The sequence below is a fragment of the Aquila chrysaetos genome, chromosome 5, assembly GCF_900496995.4.
Source record: "Aquila chrysaetos chrysaetos chromosome 5, bAquChr1.4, whole genome shotgun sequence".
Lineage (NCBI taxonomy): Eukaryota > Metazoa > Chordata > Aves > Accipitriformes > Accipitridae > Aquila > Aquila chrysaetos.
This window is the reverse complement of record NC_044008.1, coordinates 1598793-1618622: the sequence shown is the minus strand read 5'-3', so window position 1 is coordinate 1618622 and position 19830 is coordinate 1598793. Positions and strand designations below refer to the sequence as shown.

The 19830-nt window shown below is 44.5% G+C and overlaps 1 protein-coding gene across 4 annotated transcripts in view; it reads left to right on the top strand.

The window, feature by feature from the left end:
- The window catches only part of UBE2H (ubiquitin conjugating enzyme E2 H), a 55660-nt gene that overhangs the window by 18858 nt on the left and 16972 nt on the right, over nt 1-19830 (top strand). For 2 of the 4 annotated variants that reach the window (XM_030014695.1, XM_030014694.1), the window contains exons 2-3: nt 8929-9005; nt 9695-9769. In XM_030014695.1, the coding sequence (XP_029870555.1) occupies nt 8929-9005; nt 9695-9769 (152 nt within the window). Of the gene's footprint in view, nt 1-3036; nt 4319-8928; nt 9006-9694; nt 9770-17570; nt 18619-19830 lie in introns of those variants that run through there. The other 2 variants (XM_041123629.1, XM_041123630.1) reach the window with 2 other exon arrangements.

Below are 19830 nucleotides of genomic sequence, written 5' to 3'. Positions count from 1 at the left end.
GCACACATTTGGGGTCACACTCTCAATTCTGTGGTTTTACAACCACAGTTTCTCTTTCAGAAGCATTTTGGCACTTGTTGAATCCTCACAAAGAGGAAATCGACTGTACCCAACACAACTGGAAGAAGAAACTATTGCATTTTCTCCTTCTGATATTTCACTTAAAATGCACTTGAAATTTTTCGCTTGTTTGAGAAGTTTGTTATTCGTGCATTAAATACTCTGTTCCTACCAGTATGTACAATCACCATGGTAACAAACTTCTCTTGATGGAAGCTTTAGCAATGCAAACATTATATCTAGTGGTTTAGCTTAGAGACAGATGTATGGCCATGTAAACTACTACTGCTGTCGTCTTCAATGCTTCTGGATCTGACTCTGGTTTCCCCTGTGACTGACTTTAAATGTCAGTGTAGTGAATTCTGTGGCGTCTGGCATGGTGGCTGGCTGAGAACACAAGGTTCCTGATTATTTCCGCCTTGTTCACACCAGGTGAGCAGCTTGTATTGAACTCTTCTGGGAGGCTCGAGCATCTGGTCAGGGGAGACCAGTGCAATGGTATCATGGGGACATTTTCACCTCTCCGGTTATCCCAGAGAAACCCAGGGCCTTACATTCCTGCATCATGGCCCTGCATGTTGCCTTCCTTGCTAGTCCTTTCTGGTAGGATGCCTTCCTCAAGCTGTGCAGTCATCTCCAGCTAGGATCCATTTAAGGAGTTTGCTAATTGGCAGTTGCTTATAATTACGGACTGATTGCACTTAAATTCTCTCGGATCCTAGTGTGTCCTCTGTTACTGAGATTCAAAGAAATCTTGTGCTTGTGGAGGTGATGCTATGTTGCATTATGGTCATGCACAGGAACATCAGTTAAGCTGTATTGATCACAACTTCATTCCCACTCTCTTTCATCAAGTCCAGTCCCCTCCTTTCATGTTTAAAAATCTTGTGTGCCAGCTGCTTCTCATCTTGACTAATGCATCTCCCTGCCTTTCTCAAGCAGCACCTCAGCATGCTTTGTGTAGTTTGAAACAATTTCCTTGCAATGTGCTGCTCCTGGAACTGACCAGCACCATGCGTAGCACCGAAACACGGTCATCTCACAAGCAAAGCTCTGCTGCAATGCAAATCAGAAGCTGTCACCCTGGCCCCATACATGTTCTCCTGAATTGCGTTTGGCTAACGATACCTAGTAAAACGAGGGCCTGATGCTCGTACATGTTGTATTCTTCCTTGTCTGTAAATGCAAATGAATTGCTCAGTAATCAGGACTACAAAACTGGAGCTTGGCTACAGTGCTCATTACCTACTGTCAAAATGACACTGATTGTATTCCCGTCTAATCTGGTTGTGAAGGAGCTCTTGGTGCCACTGCTGCAATTAGATGTTGACCCATCCAGTGGAAGCTTGAGAACACAGTTTTAAACAAGTTTATTCCAATTTGTTTTCTCTATGGCAAAAAAAAAAAAAAAAAAGTATCTGTCTGCTATCTCTTTTTCTAAACAAGTTGAAACTTTTCAAGGAAACAGCACAGAGTTGGGGAGGGCAGTGAATTAATTTGTTTTCTGAAGGAAAAGGGCAGTATTATTCAATCCAGCATGGTATGAGATGTACCTTGTTGTCTTTTTGTGGTGGTTCCCTTCACTTCTGGTGAGGGAAGACAAGGAAAGACCAGGTTTGAAGCCTGGAATGTAGGAAAAACACTGACTTAATTTCTAATTGGTTCATAGCAGGGAACTTGTATGCAGTGTCTTCTGGGGAAAGCTGGCTTTTCCTTCTACCTTTTCCTTATTACTCCAGTTTCTTGGCACAAAGTTTAGTGGGGAGTGGCCAGACGTAAATCCTCAAGAGCTCCAAAGAAAGTAAGCCAGACTGGAGCACTTGCTGGAGCAGCACTTCCTTCTCCCCAAACCCCTGATCACACTTGCAAAGGTACCTTTCAGTACATGTGGCTGCACATGGAAAGTGCTTTTTGATGGGGTTGCTGGTGACTAGGGTGTTTATCTCGGGGAAATTTGCTATTCATGATGTGAAATTGTGAAGGGTGTGTGCAGAGTAACTTAAGAATACTCTTTCTTGTGTGATTTCTCATCTCAGTTAAAATCTGGTAGAGAAGCGGTGAGTAAGGGTTGTTTGTTTTGGTTTGTGTGTTTTTGTTTTTGTTTTTTTTTAAACAAAGCTGCATTTCTAACAAGAAAATGCTTGTGTGCAATAAAATAAGCCAGGAACCAAGCACAGGTTGCTGTTCAGTTATTCATTCACTATTCCCTCGCTTCCAGAGCATTTTCGGCTGCGATCATAACCAGCTGTCATCTTACGACAAGTGAAACCACCTCTGTGTAATGCTGTCCCTGGTTCACTTGTCGCAGCAGTAAGGAGCATGGAGGGCTGGGAGAGCTGGTTGTCTTCAGAGCTTTCCACGACTGCCCACAAGTGGCTTGCTGTCCTCCTCCTTTACGCTGTAGGATTTAAGTGAGTTTTGTGTCTTTCAAAGCTGTGGGATTCCTGGGCAAGCCCAATTCAGATCAAAGGAAGACAGATTTGCCCCAGCTACATGAAGATAAACTGCAGATTGCCCCAGTGGTGTCTTCCCTTCTTTGGGCTGCTGCAGACCATGGGGCTGTGGATACTGACACCAGAAATTTTGCAACACAATGTGCTTTGCAAATAGCAAACCTATTTCTGGTGCTAGAAAACCCCTTTGCTTGAAGCTGGAAACTGTGAGCGGTGCCCTGTGGCAATGGGAATAACTAGCTTGGGGGAAACCAATGGATTTTAATAATCTAAATGGGTTTAGCCTGGAGTTCTCAAGAAGTTCGCAACAAACAGGTTGACTAAAAAGTGCTGCCTCTTGCTGCTTGAAGAAATCACAAGAGCTTGTTTTTCTTTTTAACCTTTTTTGCTTCTGACTAAGCGTCCTTTCTTCTGGTGTGCTCCAGGGATAGACAGAGAAGTGTGAAGAAAGTTAAATGTGAGTAAAGGGCAGGGACTTTTACTTGGGGAAAATAAGAATAAATATTCCTGATGCTTAAAGCATAGAAGTCCTGGTGTTGGCTGTGGTTTCACGTGTGCAGCTGGCACCTCGGGTAGCTTGTATCAGATGAAGGCAGGGAGTTCAGAGAAGGCAAGGCAGCCTATGAAGGCTTGGAGGCAGGGAGGCGACTGAGCTGAACTTGCCCTTTTGCTGCCCACGCGTCAGCGTAACCGGTAACGCTGCTAAATCATAGGGCTCCTTACAGATAACTGCAGGTTGTGTAAGTTGTCTAAGTGTGTTGGAGTGGAAGTTGTTCACCTTTGTAAGAAAATAAACATGAATAACCATCAGTCCCAATATTAGAGGCTATTTATGTTGCAAAATTCTGCTTGCAAATACCTCAGAAGAATTCACACCTCTGATGCCTCGAACAAGCAGAGCGGTGCTTTCTGTACCACAAGCAGCTAAAGTGGCTGCACTTCCATCGCATGGGTGGTGTAGCAGCGCTCGCTGTCTGCAAAGCTCATTGCGAAGGAAAAAAATCAACTATATTAACCTTATTTTTAAAACACCCTTTGTCACAAAATATGGTGAGTTATGTTCTCAAAGATGGGTTCTCAACTACTCAGGTGGCAGAGCTGGATGATTTTTTTAAATTTTTTTTTAAATATACATAGGTGTAGTCTTACGATTTTCCCTCAAATTCAGAATGTCTTCGTTAGTGAGGTTCTTCACCTGGAAGGATAGCTGTAGACAAGTCTCTGTAAGTAGGAGAGGACATGGCAGAGATCCTTAGAAGGCAGGGACTTGCTTTCTGCTAATCACCATCGACCTTGTATCGAGATGCACATAGATGAATGTACAAGTTTATTTTTCCTTGGGGCATTCCAGTTTTCTGCTTTGTCTGCCTCTTTGGGGCAGGCTGCTCATGGCCATTTGTGTTGCTAGGCTTGCAAAAATATTTTCAGTGAAATATTTTTAGCTGGAAAACTGATTTGCCCAAGCTTATAACTTATGTTAATTTTAAAGAAACTTCATGAAGGGATTTTTTTTTTTTCAGGCTAAATGTTTGCCAGGAAAAAGCCACTCAATCCTGCAAACAGACTAGCCATCTGTTGGCCGCGATGTTCATCTGGGATTTTGGGAGATCTGGGTGTGAAGTCAAATCCTAACAAATTTTTTTTTTTTTTTTTCGTTACTGCAGGGGAGATCCAGCCCTACAGTGGTGGGTGGCCCCACACAAGGATGAGGGAATGGGACCAGGACCCTGGAACAGGCAAATCCATAGTGGCCAGTCTATTTCTGACTGATGGTTGGGCAGTCTCTCACTTTCCAGATTTGAAAGGTTTTGTGTGGGTTTTTGTCCCAATGCGGAATGGGCAAAATGCTTTAAATCACTTTTCATTCTGACCGAAGAAACAATTTCCTACGAGTTCAACCCTGAACAATAGAGCCTTGATCTTGATAGGGGGCTGTGGATGTTACTGTAATGCTAATACGTGGTGCGGTTGGCCTTTGCGCTTCTGGCACATTTCAGGCACTATATAGGGAGTCTGTAATCAGCTGCAGAAAAATTCCCTTCTGTCTCTCTCCTAGCAACCCCTTCTGAACTGATATTTGAAAATAAGCTTGCTTTCCATATCATCATCTAAATATTTTCAACACTTACTGTCATTAAAATTCTCTTAATAGTTTTGGGACTAAGATAATTTATCTTCAGGTCCTCAGGACTCCCTTCTAGTTTCTGTGGTCTTAAGGTAAAGCTTTTGAACTTCTTATCTGTTAGCAACCTGACTTGTATCCAGATTTTGCTCTTTTCTCAACTTTTTCACTGGCTATATTTGACACAGTCAAATTAGTATACTGAGATGATAAGGAGATAAAAGCAGCAAGGCCGTAAGTCACCTAGACTAGTAGGAGCAAGCTGAGAGTCTTGAAAGGGATTTGGTTGTATTTTTGTTAAGCATTTTAGTGCATGTGATGTGTTACAGGCTGGTTTTGTACCTCTGTAATCTTGACCCAGTATACAAACAGTGTAGCCATGTGCCCTGCTGTGGAAAGAAGGCAGACTGCTTGTACCAGTATGAACCACTGGATTGTCACTAAAATCGAGAACATTGAGGTCTTTATCCATTAACTGCTCGTTCTGTTTCTGTAAATCTGAATAATGAAAAGTGCGGCGAGAGAGAGAGAGTGGGGGCATAGAGGAATTTGTCTGGACAGAGTAGACTGAAACAAGGTGAGGGGTTTTTGATCTTCCCCATGAATGCTGACTGCATGTTTGAAGTCCTGAGCATTCACAGGAGTGCTTTCTGCACAGATTTACATCAGTAGCCGATGAAAGGTGGATGGGAATCCTGGACGCAAACATAGCGAGAACAGCGTGGGGGCTGCTGTGAACAGTCTGGTCACCTTAATTGTGGAAATCTTGCTCCAAATTCTTGATGCCCTTTTCCTGGGGCTTCCTGAAGCTGTATGCAGTTTGCTGAAGACCTGGAGCATTTCTCCTTCCTGGGAGCTACTTGGGCTTGCTGCAGGATCCAGCACCAGGCCTTGTCTAGCTCTGAATGCAGGAGGGGAGGTTTGTTGTGCCCTAGGCACAACTGGGTTCCTTAAGTCTTGTGGGTCTACAAACTGGCAACTCTTTTTTTTGGATCTGAGACGGCTGATTAATTGCTGGCCTGTTTGGAATGGGATTCATTTGGGATTTGGTTGTAAGAATTTTGCCTTATGGAAAAAATCTGTCCGAGCTGAGAAAATAGTTGGGTCAGAGCCTGCGTTCTTTACTCTGAGATACATCACCACGAGCTGTGGTGCAGCTTTCTCTGGCAACGTGATCCCAATAGTCCTCCAAACGTGTCAAGTCCCTTCTGCTGTTCCCCCATGCTTTTCCCTTGTGCTGTTAGGGGGTTCCCTAGTACAGCTTTGTGGGATGGAGAAGCCTTGAGATCTGCCTCAGGTTCCCCGTCTTCCTGGAGTCCCAGCTTGTGCAATAAATATTTCCTTTTCTGAAGACTTGCTGGAGATGGAAAGAACTCATAGGGTGTAAATGTTCTTCTTTCTGTAATTGCTCCATGCACTTCTCCTGTTAATGCTCTTAATCATTTTATCAGTGGGATTTTGATCCTGGGCATCTCTACCTTTAGAGAAAACTTGGTAGAGAGGGGAGGGGGAAGATGAGTCACCCTACTTGTGTTAGAAAGTGGGGGCTCACGTGGAATTTACCTCGTGCCTAGGAAAGAGGGCTTCCCCAGCTTCCTCAGTTCTGCTAATGCATTTCCAGAGATACCCCCTGTGTTGATACAAGGGCTTTATTGCTGAAATTCACTTTGTTTATAGTCTGTCCTCAAACTCTTGTATCATGTTAATAAACAATGTGGTTGTTCCCAAACCTAGCATCTGCATCCCAATACATATCCTTTTTGTAAACCAAACTCACTTGCTGTGGTTTTTTTGTAGGAATTTTAGGTCCTTGCCACAACAGGAACAGTAATCAAATATGGCACCGCATTGCTTACTAATAGTGTTTTGAATTTGGGAACGCTAGGGCTGAGTCTGAGTGCAGAAAGCTCTGCTTTAATTTATGGTCAGTATTGACTTGCGGAGCAGAAGAGCGTATAAGCTGCAGCTGCTCAGGAGCTCACTCTGAAGATCAGGCTGGGAGAGCTGTTTTTTATTAAGTGGTACTTGATTTAGTCCTAAGTAAAACCATTTGTATTTAACCTGATCCGCGAAGCTGCTGTAAGTGTTAACATACTTCAGTATTAAACGTTTCACTCTCGGGCATCATCATACACGGCAAGTTTGTATAAGAGCCCGTTTCTGACCCTGGAATAGTTATCCATTAAATGACCGTGTACATTTTCAAAGGAACTTAAAGTCAGTTGAGCCTGTATTTAAAACTTACTGTCACGGTACCGGGTGATGTGAAAAGATCTGGTGACAGGTGTCCCTTAACATCAGGACTGAAGCAAGCTGCAGTACTTCAGTGCTAAGCTAGTCTCTGCAAACCTGTAGGGATGTAGCTTTTCCCAGAGATGGCTTTTAGCAGAGAAATCACTGGCACTTGGGGCAGCAAGGCATTGATCTGCCCTTTGTGAGCTGCTCTTGGGTGACTGCCAGGTGCAGCGAGCTACTTGCCATTTAACTGTAGGGCAGAGCAGCTTATGCTGAACCAAGAAAACTCTTGAGCCAAAACAAACCGCTATAAACTTTTCTCCCTCCCCATGAGAATGAGGGGAAGAGGGTTATTGCATCCAAATTCTTTTGGAGCTGGCACTGTGGGAAAACTCTGTCCAATCTGGGAGTCATTGTACTGGAGGAACTGTAATAAATCCTGACGGACCCCGCAGATGGGACTTGGATCTCCTGTGTACGAGTACGCACACAGACTGCCAGGATTGAATTGGCACTTCTGGATACAGGAGCCTCTTCTCTTAAAGTAGTTTGTGATGCACCTTAAGCAGACTTCATGGACCGTAATGTGAGATCGGGGGTAGGTCTGAGCTGAGAATTACTTGTTCCTGGTGGTAGGTCCCAGGTGGGTCAGGAATATTTAAGTGAGCATGTACATGTGTGCCCAGGTGCATGGGTGTGTGGTTGCTTAGCGCCATGAAGGTGCAAGGGTGATCTGCATTATTGCTGTGAAGTGGAGAGCTTCCTGGGCAAATTTTTTGCCTTGAAAGCAGAAAACCTTTTGCATCAGAGTGAAAAATCTTGGTTGTAAAAGGGAAGCTGGCTTCAGTTCCTCTTAGCCTAAGCATTTCTGCGAAGCTTGCTGCTGTGATGTTAAGGATCTTTTATGAGATATTCTGTGCTGTTGCCCCCTTCCCTCAAATGAGGGCAGCCTGTGTGGTGCAAAGCTGAAGCAGTCTGAAGTTCAGGTGGGAATAAACCTTTGATTTTTCTCCTGCTCTGTTTTTTTTCTGATGCTTCCCTCATAATTCATATTAAGATTATTGATTAAAGGTAATTGCTATAGGATATTATTCACAATCCATTAACCCTGATTTATAGCAGAATTCTTCAGCAAGCTTGGGTGCTGAAACATCACTGTTGATTCTCTTAACTGAGCCTTACTTGAAATGAAGATTTCTTGCCTTTCCGTTTGTATTCCCTTCTTCCCAAAGCACTGGCGCTTTGATTCTTTCCTTTAAATGTTGAGAAATACAGTTGTTCTTTTTGCACTGTAACAGTGCCTCATAATCTCGCCCTTCTGCCATCTCTCCGAAGACGCAGAGTTTTTTGGTCTTGCAAGTCAAATTAACATGAGATTGCCGTAATTTGCATCGTAGCTGTGGGAGGCCATCTGACAGCGCCGAAGGCAGCCAAGAAGAATTGAATTCATCAGCTCTCGCATTTGTCAGAGCAGGGACTGGGGCGAGTTCTGCTCCTCTAATCTGGGCAGGAGAGTAAACATTTAATGTGAGTGGTTGGCAAGGGTGACTTTCTGCTTCATGGCTCATCTCCTGAGCACAGAAAGGAGAGAGGTCTCTCTGAGTCCTGGCCTCACCTCTGAGCCTTGCCCCTGGGGTTCATGTCTGTGTGCGGTGAGGCTTTGGAGCGGTTGCTGTTTCTAGATCTTTAGCTCCCCTCCACAGCCTGAATATGTTTTCAAATACGTTGCTGATGGGGACTCGGCGTTTTCTGAAATCGAAGCTTATGCTCTGCAGAAGTAGATGGAGAACACTAAGCAGCTCTGAGGGGAAGGGAGGCACCATCTTGAGATTGCTCAATGCAGGGGGAGGGATTCTTCAGTGTGTAGAATTGGCTTTTACTAACGTCATTGTGGTGGTGTGGTCACTTAGATGTGTCATGTTGCTTGAATTGCATGTTGTAGAATATTTTGAATATTTGGCTTTAAACTATTTGGTTTGACTTCTAGCAAGTTACCTGTACTTGATTAAATGGGTTTTGTTTCCTGGACTGACTGTTTTCCTTTACTTGATGTATCAGTATTGAGAGCAAACACGAAGTCACAATATTAGGAGGACTCAATGAATTTGTTGTGAAGTTTTATGGACCACAAGGAAGTAAGTATATGACCCAGCCCTTCTATAAAAACAAACTAATGGCTCATGGTGGGGAACAGTAAAATGACACACTCTTCTGGAGTGGAAGAAGAGATGAGCAAATCTAAGTGGGGGTGAGAAATCAAAGGGCAGCAGTGTTTGAAGGCTGCTCTCTCAAGGGCGGGGAGAAATACAACTGTGAGCATTAATGCAGATGAACCACCTCCCTTGGAGCTGAGCAGAGCTGGATGCTGCCTTTGGACAACTAAGCCCTCTGCTATGGCCTTCAGCACAGCCCTTGTTGATCCTTAGCTTTTCTAGACCTGGCTCATAAGTTTTGCATCAGTCATCTGAATTTTTGCGGAGTTTATCATTAAGATGGCTTTTCTAGTGACTAGATCACAAGTCAGGTCTCCAGTGTGCCTTAATTTAGTAACACCTCTAAAGGTAAGTAGATTATTCCAAAGTCTCTGTTTCTAATAAGGCTCTTGTGTCTTTGTTCCGAGATCTTCTGCAGTATCAGTTAAAACCATGTATTTCTTGTCAGGCAGCACAGGAAAAAGGCTTTTACCGTAGGAGGTTTGATATGAAATCTTACCCCCTGATGGAGCTAAGTATTCTTGTAAGGATGTGTTTTGCTTAATGCTGTAGTTCTATTTATTCTCTCCTGAGTTACGAAGTGTCTAATACCTGCATTTCTTTCATTGCAGCACCATATGAAGGTGGAGTATGGAAAGTTAGAGTCGACCTTCCTGATAAATACCCTTTCAAATCCCCATCTATAGGTAACCAATAATCACTTTCAGTTAAAATCATGTTACTGTTTATGCAGGAGAGATGTTATTGCTTGCAGCATTGTTGCAGGTGAAGTTGCACCAACCCTCAGTGCAGTCATAAGATCTTTACTTCAAATCTGCAGAATGCTTTTACCGTAGACTTCCAGATGTCACATGCTAAGCAGAGAGGAATTTTGGTCTTTTGGCTGAAGGGCTAGGAGCTGGAAACATGATTTGGTCATATGTTTGTGTGTTGATGAACTGAGTCTCTACCATGTGCTTTTTTAATAGTATATCCATTTGTGGGTAAGGTGCAGGATATCACAGTGAGTGCTGAAGCCTGTTTATATAAAATGACTCATTTAGTATGGAGAGCAAAGACCTCAGTGCATGTTCTTGGACTTGGGATGAACCTAGCTTTTGGGACCTCTTGTCCAAAAGTGGATGGAAGTGAAGGCAGGAGCTGAAACCTCTGTCCTCTTGGACTAGGTGATGCATATGTGGAGGAACATAGAAGCAAGGACCTATCACCAGAAAAATTTAACCTTTGAGAGCAAATAGGAAGTTTGATAAGGGAATGTTCTTTAGACTATATCCATCCTATCTTTGTCCTTGGGTAACAGTGATCTAACTCAGATGTCTTCCGGTACCTAACTTTATTCCAATCACTTAGGCTATAAATAAAATAGCCAATGTTGCTTGAAAAACTGGAGCAGATGCATGAAGTTCCAACATCTGTATTCTGGCTTATGAAATAAGTGCTGGTAACTCAGTGACATGGCACTTTTCCATCAGAAGGGTGTGCTTGTGGCTCAAGCCACCGGAGGACTCTAAAGACTGGAGAAAACTGCCTGAGGAGAATGATGTGGAAACTTGACTACATGGGTTGGACGAGATGGGTCCCTTCCAATATCAACATCCTGATTTGGAGTTGATAAGTATTGGCTGCTTTCTTAAAATAGACTCTTACGCTAAGAGTGCCTTATATTTAAGATATCTCTCTCTCTCTGGTGTGAGAAATAATCTGTCTAGTTCCAAATGTGAACCATGCCTTTTGGGAAAGAGTGATGCTGTTTTTATGCCATCCTTTACATTTCTTTTTTTTCTGTTGAAACTTTAGCTGAACCACAGAAATGTGCATGCAGCTGAGTAACAATGCAGTATTGCTGCAGCTATGAGAACCCCTTTCTCCTTCCTCTTGAGTCAGCTCTGAAACTTGCTATAAACCTCTTAGGTTAGAGACTGTTTACAAGATGCACAGTATGTTATTTGGTGCTAGTCATCTTTTCCTCCCTGCTTCTCAAGTGCCACAGACTGATACAGGTCAGGGTACTGTCATGTTCACAATCTTAAATATGGGTTTGGTACGGACAACTCTCAGAAAGCATGTAAAACCTAGTTTCCTCGTTGTTAATTGCTCAACTCAAGATTATTTTTCTCTCCCCTGATGTTCTTCCTGTGTGTATCAGAAATCAGGGTTGCTGGCTTAAAGCAAAACCAAACTTTCTTTCCAGTAGCCTATGGAGTCGATGCAGCTAAACGTTGGCCAGGCTCTTGTGTATTTGTATTGCTGTTGATTTAGGCTCTGGTTAGTTGCACAGAACATGGTAGGTTTGACCTTTTGGTGGTTTGGCTTGGAGGCTGTTTTGTGCCATTTGGGATAGGCAGGAGTAAAAGGCAGCCTGGGATCAGAGTTGGCCCAGCTGTGTTTTCAAAACTGACACCACAAGGATGGCCTTTCTCATAGTGAACTTGGGGAGGGTGGTGGGTGGGTGTGGAGGGGGTTATTTTCTGCTCAAATTGCTTTGTCCCTTCTAATGTTGCTTCTGCTGCCTTCCTTTTAGTACAGCAGCTTTCCATCCGTCAGCTTGCTTATACCCACTGTGACTCTTATTCCAGACTCATTGCACCTTCTAGCATGCATCCCTCGCCCTACGAGTCTCTGTTCGAGTGGCTGAAAACCACCTCTTCTCTCGCTGAGCTCCCCAAAAGGCTGGCTCTTGCTCTAGGGCCTGCCTTGCTGTCTGCTGGACGAGGGCTGCTGGAAGCGCAGGGTACCTCCCGGGCGAAGCAGCGTGCAGCTGAGGCTTCAGGTTGAATAAACAGTCGATTCTAGACGAGAGCTGGCTTAGGAAAGCAGGGCTCAGCTCTGCTGCGGGGAGGAAAGAGCTGGGGAGTGGAAGCGCCAAGGAGAGCGCTAGGACCCGGGGAAGCTCCCAGCTGGCTGCAGGAAGAGGTTTATTTTTCTTTGTCTGTTCCCATTTCTGCTGCCCCAGCCCAGCTTATCTGGACAGCCAGGGCTGAGTGGCGTCTCAGCCCCTTCCTCTGGGCCAGCCCGATCTCCGCACGGTTGCTCTCGGAGGCAGACTTGGTGTGTAGTGCCTGATACCACTGGTTTTGGCATTACAGATAGCTCCAGAGCGAGCCTGAGCCTTCGTCCCAGCTGAACTGGGAGCATTCTCTTGTAAATGAGAGGATCCTATTCTCTCCCAGGTCTGCCTGTTCCAGTGAGCATGGGTATCCTAACCCAGCAGTCCTCAGCCAGCCTGAGCTCTGCATAACACAGGGGTAGGAATTAGTAGGGAAGAAATTTGCTGTGGCAATCTCTGATCTGTAAAGAGGTGGAAGTGAAGGATTTCAGAGATGGTGGAGCCCATAAATGGACAGAAGGTCATCTAGAGCACACATGTAGCTTATTTGCAGCCCTTCTGTTCTCAGCACCGCATAGCTCCCACTGTGGTGATGACATGCAGAGTTCAAATTGTCTATGTAAGTCACTGGCTTGTATAAAGTATAGAATCCAGCAGTTTCTTTTCCTTTAATAAATTACACTTTTATGCTAAAGCTTAAAGCAAAAATGCTGTCCTTGCAGCTTTCCTTGTTCCTCTAGTACTGTAGGCTAAAATTTTCTTTCCATCTTAGAAAATCTTAATGCAGTCTTGAACATGGCATGGGCTTTTTGCGGCAAATAACATGATGGCTTGAAGCATATCCATGCATTCTAGAAAGCCGCTTCTGAAAAATGACTGCTAATAGTTGCTTTCTAATCTGTTCAAATTGCTTTTATCCCAGCATGGCTCTGAGTATAAGGTACGTGAAAACTTGGTGTTCTCTTCTAAAGTGTGACTGACAAACCTGAATAGAAAAGGGTTTTAAAGTGGGTTCCAGATTTGTCTTCTGGAAAAGTGCAGATATTTTCTTAAACCCTAAATGAGTGGTGGTCCTCTTCACCTTTGAGGGTCTCTAGCAGAAGCCTTCACTCGGTGTGGTGGTTCTTCTCCTGCCAAATCTTTGCTCCCTTGTCCCATCCACAGCTCCCTTCTCAAATATGTATGGCATGTATTTCCTGCCCTTCTTGGGTTGGTAATTATTTCTGTAGTCTGTTAAATGATGCTGCCCCAGGGACAGTGCTCTCCTGACAATGCAGGTGATGCCCCTGCTTAAAGACCTAAACCATCCTGGGATCTGTGTGAAAAGAGCAGTTCCTCAGAGAGCTTCCAGTGTTTCATCATGTCCTGCAGTACCTTTCTGGTATTTCTGGCACTGCCTGTTCCTTGCTTGGTCTTTGCTGTGTAATCGGACAGGTCCCATATTGGTGCAGGATGATTTTTTTCCTAACGAGCTATACAACGTACAGTAAAAAGGGAAATGCGCATCCTGGAAGAACACGAATCTAAATGGAGCCAGATGTAGGGCTGTCAGGTTGGCTCTGGGCTTGAGTGCTCCTGTTGAGATGAACTAACTCTGCCGGTGATCCCTAAATATCCATATCTTCAGGGTTGAAACAAACCTCCTGAAATTGAGGAGTTCGTTAGAACAAAACCAACTCCTGAAAAATACCCAATTGCTTTCTGAAGCTAACAAATGCTGCTGCTCTTAATGCTTTTGTCAATTAATGTAAATATCCCTGCGTGCTTATGAGGACCCGAAGCACTCCCCTGGTAGATGTTTCGTTCCATTTTTTCTTTCTCCTAGACAATATGTTTTGAGCTGTTTATGATTTCAGTAACCCTGCTGGCATTGCTTCACTACTTTTCCCTTCCCTCTGGGATTTAATATCTTCGGGGGAACTTTCTGCTTAGCCTGTTCCTGCTTTTTCAAAGGGGAGTTGTGAAGTACTTGAAGTACTGTTTTGAGCTCCCAAGTCACAAGAACACTTTGTGTAAATTTTGTATGTTTTTAATCAGTCCATATGCCTGCCAAGAGCCGGAGATTAATGCTCTTGGATGCCATAAACACGGGAGGAAGCGCAGAGTGTGAATGTCCTGCCCTGCTTAGATGATGGGAGCAGTAGAAACGTGAACCTGGGAGCCTCAGCTCTTACCTGGAAGCACCGTGGCATTTATTTTATTGCTAAAATCTGCAGAAATATTAGGCCGGCACTGAGTCACTCTGGTTTCTTAATAATCAAATGTCACAGCTGCAGAGTTTGCGTACAATATGCTCAGAGCCTCAATTTCTCAAATAACTTCTGTATATTTATACACAGTTCTCATTTTCCTTCCATCTCTGGCCCAGTTATCTGCAGATATCTCGCATTTATATTTCACCTTTCTCCTAAGTGTTTTGCAAAACAAAATGCCTAGTATGTACACAAAACATATGGAAGTGTGTGTGTGTCTATGTGTGTGTATGTATATAACGAGACATTGTGGCAGCCAGTACAGGAATGAAGCAGCGTTTAGCTCCAGCCAGGATTTAACAGATCTCTCCTGACCTGTGCTTAATTTTTCTTTTTAACTGCAGCTGCTATTTTTACTTTCAGCTTCTCTCTGGATTGCCTTACATTTTGCTACTTAGAATTTCATGAGTCACTTATCGCCTGTGACCATTCTGAGCTTGCTCTTCCCTGTGTGTGTTGATCCTTACTCTGACCTATAAGCGATGTGAAAATGCTTGTTCTTTCAAATACGCTTAGCTTTGTCTAAGGGGAAAGACGAGACACCTAAAGGTAATTTGTATCCCTGTCTCCACTCCGGTCTGACGTGCAACTGTGCACCCTCTGCAGATTCCCTGCTACAATCGGAGAATGGGAACAGACTGACAAAATGGGGTAGGTGTTTTCAGCCTGGCTTGGCAGAGATTCACTGCCTTCTGTGCCAGTCTCTGAAGCCTGGGCATCAGGTGATGGTGCACCTAAGCAATGAGATGAACTGATATTGGGCAATTGCTTTGTGCTAGTTCTGCATGTTTTTCCAGAGAATGCTGCTCTTAGCACCAGTCTGTAAGCTTGTGGATACTGTTTTTCCGCTTCCAAGAAGGACCGCTCAGCGATTCACTCCGAGCAGGAGGTCCAGAGTTTATAGCTCTGCCACTATATTCCATCAGCTACAGCCATATTTTTCTGTCCTGATCTTTTCCTCGTGAAGCTGCTGCAGAATTATTTATGGTATTGTTTTGGAAAGCTACTAGAATTTGAGTATGGTAACATAAACTGTTCTACTTCTGCTGTTAGCAAGCTGACATTACACAGCACCTCACGCCACCACTGTGCAGTGAATGCCTCCACGGTGAGTGCACCGTGTTATATTTGACTCGGTTGTTAGTGCTCTGAATGGGCTCCTAACCTCCAAGTTTCATAAAAAAGAAATCCTTGACTTTGCCAGCAAGAGCTTATTGACCTGAGAGCACTGGACAAGGTACGCACTTCCGAGGTGGGCGGATCCTGTGCCCTTCAAATGGGGAACAGCCACATGCTAAACCAGTTGTCCCAGTCTGCAGAGGGGAGCAGGTACTAAATTGAGGACTGGAGCAGAGGTCTTGCTCTCATGCCTTGTCCCCCATCTCCTACCATGGTTTCTCAACCTGTGGTGTGTGGCGGGCTTGTGATCAGTTACACAAGAAGGTAGTCCCTGAAATGAGTGCAATGTGTTTTTTAAAATTAAAAAAAAAAAAAAAAAAAAAGCATGTTCCCTTGCAGGCTTTTTGTTGTTTGGGAAGGGGGAAGTAATAAACATTAAGTTTAGACTAATCTTATTTGGCTGTTTGGTAACACTGCACGAGTACTTGGAAGATCTTTTTCCATTAGGTAGATTGTCCAGTGGTTAAAAAAAGCAGAGGAAAACCACTGCTCTTGACCTCTATGTGCTGTACATAAGCTCTTTTGCATGCTGATCTCTGTGCACATAGTTCTGCCCCAAGCCTTGGGTGGTCACCCAAGCCACGTTGATTTGGTGTGGTATTTAAAACTCACTGCATCCTGCTTCAGAGAGACTGTAACCACCTTCCCACCTCACCAGCCAGGCAGTCTGAACAGTTTCCTGACTTGGCCTTAATCTCTCATTAAAAATAAAACTTTGAGGCTTGTCAGTCTTGCTGCACTGAGAAGTCAGGAGTGGTTACATACCCTTGTCCTGTTGGCTGTTTGTTTGGCACCACGGTGGTACACAGATAGGAATCTGCTGTCACAGTTGTTCAGGTAGAGAAGTATCCAGCTGGCCTTATTTTATGAGCAAAGAGAGCCGACACGTGGGCAAGCAGTGGTGAATTTGGGATGGCTAAGTGGATATAAACCAGCTCCACTCTGGCACGTTCCCCAGAGCCAGTGGGAAGTCATCTTGCATTTATCGCTGGTGTGGGTCGGCCATGTAGCTGACTCCCCGCGGAGCAAGACGACGCAAAGCCAGGAGGCTGAGATGTGCTGTGTTTGCTGGCATGCTGGTTTTCCTCCTTCCCGCGTGCTTCTGCAGGGCTAGCAGCACTAGCGTTGCTTTGAAGAGCTGTGCTGCAGGAAAAAAGTGTCTTTTGGGGACCTCTCACCTAACCTACCAGCTAAGCTGGCTGTACTTTGAGCTCAGATAAGCATCAGGCTACCTTTTGAAGCGCCGCTTGTTGGATTGCAGCCAGTTCCTGACTTGGAGGAGAAGCACCGAGGAGTGAAGAAAGCTTTTTGCTGCTGCGGGCCAGCATATTGTGCAGCTGGAGCTGTGGAAAGAGTGAGGAGGCAGTCCCCAGCCCAGGTTTCTGATCCCTATAATCTCCCAAGTTTTGAGTCCATTCTGCCTGAATCGTAGATGAGCAACCTGGGCAAGTGAAAGGTGTCTCTGCCCGCGGCAGGGGGCTTGGAACTAGATCATCTTTAAGGTCCCTTCCAACCCAAACCATTCTGTGATTCTATGGGGGCTGTACCAAGGCAGGGCACCCTTTCTATATCACAGTCCAGGCCTATAGGCATAGTGATAGGGGAGCAATTGATGTGGAACAACCTCTTGCAGGAGCTTTCTGCCTAATGGCTCCACAGGACAACGAGAGTTACCTTGGGAGTTCTCAGCGTTCCCCAAGTATTTGGGCTCTGCCTCTTGGAGGAGAACTTGCTGGCAAAGCAGCTCACGACAGCACGTTGGTTCTCGCAGTGCCTTCTAGCCGTTTCCTGGGAGCTTTAGTCCGGAGCTGTTCAAGAGAGACGTTGACATCAGCATAAGTCTGAAATTCCTCCCTGGTTCTCCGCTGCGGTTTTGCTCACCTGGAGAGCCTGTTGAGCTATCGTCCAGCCGCAGGGCCTGATCCTCGGAGTGAGCGTTTTGACCCAGCTGCGAGTCAGTGCCCTGGATGTTCAGACCCATCCACGGTTGGTGCATGAGTGTGGTAAGAGAACTTCATTTTGCACTGGAATACGTCCAGCTGCTGGAGCTTTATGAATGTTCCTGTGTTTGCAGCACCAAGGAAGATTGACAGCCTTTCAGTTAGCTGATTTTTAATTTAAAAATGTGCTTCTCTTCAAAGATCTTTGTCAACCCAAGAAGTGATTACTCCAGGGCTATTGCTGAAATACCAGCATTTTTGAAGGTCAGCATCTGCATATTGGTCTCAGCGTCTTCCAGTATCGGAACAGATGTGTCCCTTTTTATTGTGTAACTCTTTTGTGGATGTACACGTTTTTTCTGTTATCACCCAAAGGCTTTTCGTCCATACGGATTTTATGCAGTCCTGCTTTACCATCAAAGGCAATCCTGGATCTTGATGTCTCTGTATGGAAAGGGTGAACTGCAGCCACTCTGCTGCTCAAATTCCTCCTAAGCATTGGCTTTTCAAGGGTTTAGTGTGAATATTGTTTTAAAATGTTAAGTATTTACAGCCAGTCCAGCACACAGAATCACAACTGCTCAGGCTGTGACCTTGGCTTCATGCTCCAGGCCGTGGTGAGAACCCAGAATCAAGAGCCTGTCCCTTGGTACACTTCATGGAGTGCTCACCTGCAGTTCTGCACATTATATTTATTGGGGTGTGCTGTATCCAAGACTATGGCAATAAACCTGCCCAAGTGTTTATGCTGGCTTGGGAGGTTTTTTTACTCCTGGCTTACGCCTTAAATTGGAATTTCATTTTTACATGGATGTTTATGCTTGCTTTGTCTTTTGTATTTGTGAAAATAAATACAGAGCAAGTCAGTATTATTGGAGCAATGTTAGTGCTTTATCACCACAGGTGACTTACATTTCAAATAAAGGAGGAGATAATAGTTTGTGCTTGTTTCTGGGTCAGGAAAAGGAAAGGTATGAACAGAGCTGCTCTTGGCCTGGGCACTTTGTGTCTCTAGTAGAATGAGACTAGGGGGACCTTGAAGAGTTGCAAGAAGATGTGGCAACAGCCTAGGAAATGAGAAGTGCAGGGAGAGGATGTTTGTGTCCTTTTGCATCCTTTCTTGAAGAACAACTGTTTAATTTGCAAAGCTTGAGACCAAGGACAGTGTGAAAGAGGGGATTGTTCCTTGCCTGGGTGAATGCAAAGATGACAGAGAAGAATTACAAATCTCTAGCACAGGAGCTGCTTGAGCGGACAACCTAATCTCGTCTCCCTGGATATCGAGTGCGGCTTAAATGCTGAGGTGTGTGAACGAAGAGTTGACCAAAACCTTACAGGTGGGTTTGCAGCACAGCCTTGTCCAACTAGTTGCAGGTGGCTGTGATAAAAGGTCCTAGGAAATAGGTGAGATGATCAGAAAACCAAAATGAGAGAAGGCAGAGGGATGCCTGCATCTAGCTGGGTTAAAGAGAGCCGGTCTGTGTCCTAGGTACCAGAATAAAGTATTTCACTCAGCAGGTCTACACATAACCATCCTGTTCTTGTTACCTGGTGTCTCCCCCATCCTCTCTACTATTCTGCTTTATCAGAAACTTAACTTCCCCCTGTCCAAGAAAGAGACAGGATTTAGAATCAGGATCAGCGCTCACTGCAGTTATCCAGTGCCAGCATAATGGATCTGTGACCTGATTTAAACCTGTGAGAGCCACCATAACGTAAATATTTGATGGAACTACAGCTTCCCTTTTTAAGTCTGCTTCAGTTTTTCAAGCTAAATCATGGCAAGGTATTCCTGAAAGACACTTGTTAGCGTGGAGTTGTTTATGTAGTTCTCAGTTCTTCTTTTAGAGATTTTTCTGGCTCCAGGCATCGTTTCAGCCTTGCGTTGTATTTATGCAAAATCCGAGCAGTACAAGTAAACATGAAATTATATTTGTATCATAATACATGGAAAGAAAGGGAGTTAGATCCATATGTCAGCTCTTACCGCAGATGGGAACCATGCTGTCACTCAAATCACGATCACTCCTTGTTCGGGCAGAGATGGTAGATCAGTGCTACTGCAGTGTCTCGCCTGGAGTGGCTGGATAAAGATGGTGAAAGTAGGGAGTTTGCTGAATGGTAAACAGTGATGTGTTTCATTTGCTTGCTTTTTGGGCTGCTCTGGAGAGGAAATTTCTGTGTGTTTTGAGTCCTGGAAGGAGCTTTTTAAATGGGTTGAGTCAATATCCCAGACCTAAATTTCTTACCCATTTTTACAAACATGGACCTTTGTCAGAAGAAATAGTTGCTGTTAGCTTATGTAGATTTCTGTTTATTGCAGAAAGGCGTGATTCCCACATGGGCAGTGTTTGTAAGGCTTTACAGGCTACGGGATGGCGGTACAACAGAGGAAAGAAGGTTTTATTTTAAGTTCTGAAAAAAAATCAACGTTAAGATCTGGAAGCAGCTTAACCTGGTACAGAACCAAGGATTGCAGTAGCCCTTCTGGGCAGAGCCCAAATGATTCGGCCAAGCCAGCAGAAGCTTATAGCAGTCAATCCATTTGG